The following is a 1,531-nucleotide window of genomic DNA, read 5'->3' on the forward strand; positions in this document are numbered from 1 at the left end:
AACATTTAGCTCAGGAAGTTGCTCTATTACCATGTTGAATTTACAAATTAGTAAAAAAAATCAGTTGCTGAATTCTTGAAAAATCAATAACTTTTCACAGGGAGGGTCTACTTTTGGTCTTCATTATGTACACAGTCCATATTCAATGACTGATATCTTGAAACAGCCAATGGATTAAATAAAATCCTGACTACTCTAAAGACAATAAGAATTTTGTTAATGAGAAAGCCTTTCCCTGAATCTATTACAAAATTTGTTTTCTATAAAATAAAACAAAGGGAATCATGCTCTCTGTCTCGTATATATGCAATGCTAGGCTTGAAAAATGCATTAAATCTAGAAAGTCATAGTATGCTCTTAGACTTACGTGGTTAAAATATTATAGAGAGATTGCACATTGCTGTTGTCATCAGGTCCACTGAAGTAAGTGTGGTGACGGTCAGTGCGCAAGACGTCCTTACGAACCATATTGGTGACATACTTCACTTCCTCACTTATCTGCTGTATTGAAAGCACATGCTCAAAACTTGTTCATGCACTTCCTACAAACTTAACTTTAAATAATCAAATAACTCCAAAGAATTTTACAGGATCAATCTTTTTGCTAAAACCTTACAAACAAATTCTGTATGAGGATATCAAATTCTTTCAAGTTGTATGCAGGAAAGAGAAATATGTGCACATGTTAGTTAATTAATGCCATACACTTTAAAAAGCAATGCCACTGTTGTTTCACCAGAGTATCTTAGGAACAGCAACCAAAGGTTATAGTGTCTTTTCTTTATGGTCAGCATAAAGAGCAAGCACTCTGATGATCTACCAGGACCAGTGTATAATACTAAGCATGTAATCCAAAACAGCACACAGAATCTGATACTCTTAGCACATCATTTTTATTATTGGCTCACAATTCTTCTAATAAAGCTACACTCTTGAGAAATGCACGGCAAAAAGCATAAGTGCACAATAATTGAAATAGGGATGATCAAGTCCAAACCTTCTCTTCATTCTTCATATGCTCCTGCCAGACATTTTTGAGGCTTTCATACTCCTGAGTCTTCTTTTTCATGTAGTCCAGCCTTTCACGCCCAGTAAGGCCTTCTGGATACACATTTAACAAGTGTTTCCACACCACTTTTCTGTTAAAGAGAGGACAGAATGCACAAAAGGAAATAATAATAATGATTATTTTTCTTTTGTATATCAAGTTCCAACAAAATAACCCTAACACTAAAAACAATTTTTAAAAATACTCATAGATATCTTTGCAACTTTCAACATAAACCTAAGAAAATGCCCACCTTAGTGAAGGTTCCAAGCCCCCAAGGTAAACACATAATCGCAATTCTTTTGGTTGAGCCAACTGACCCACCCGATTCAGCATATTCTGGAATTCACTGTCAGTCAAGGGAGGGCGGGGCGGTCTCAAGGAAGCTTCATCACCAGCTTCATCATTCCAGTTTAAGGCTTTCTGTACTATAGAGAGAGTCTTTTCCATCTGTTAAAAAAAGTAGGCACACAATGAATATCA

General features: G+C 35.7%; 1 protein-coding gene across 2 annotated transcripts in view; it reads right to left on the reverse strand.

Annotated features, from left to right (window-relative positions):
- Positions 1–1,531, reverse strand: part of LOC119585631 (TBC1 domain family member 25-like) — a gene marked incomplete at its 3' end in the record, with an annotated part of 14,981 nt that overhangs the window by 2,769 nt on the left and 10,681 nt on the right. The window contains 3 exon segments of one of the 2 annotated variants that reach the window (XM_037934301.1): positions 368–498; positions 998–1,139; positions 1,302–1,498. In XM_037934301.1, the coding sequence (XP_037790229.1) occupies positions 368–498; positions 998–1,139; positions 1,302–1,498 (470 nt within the window). 2 annotated transcript variants of the gene reach the window in all.

The sequence above is a fragment of the Penaeus monodon genome, chromosome 20 (genome assembly GCF_015228065.2).
Source record: "Penaeus monodon isolate SGIC_2016 chromosome 20, NSTDA_Pmon_1, whole genome shotgun sequence".
Lineage (NCBI taxonomy): Eukaryota > Metazoa > Arthropoda > Malacostraca > Decapoda > Penaeidae > Penaeus > Penaeus monodon.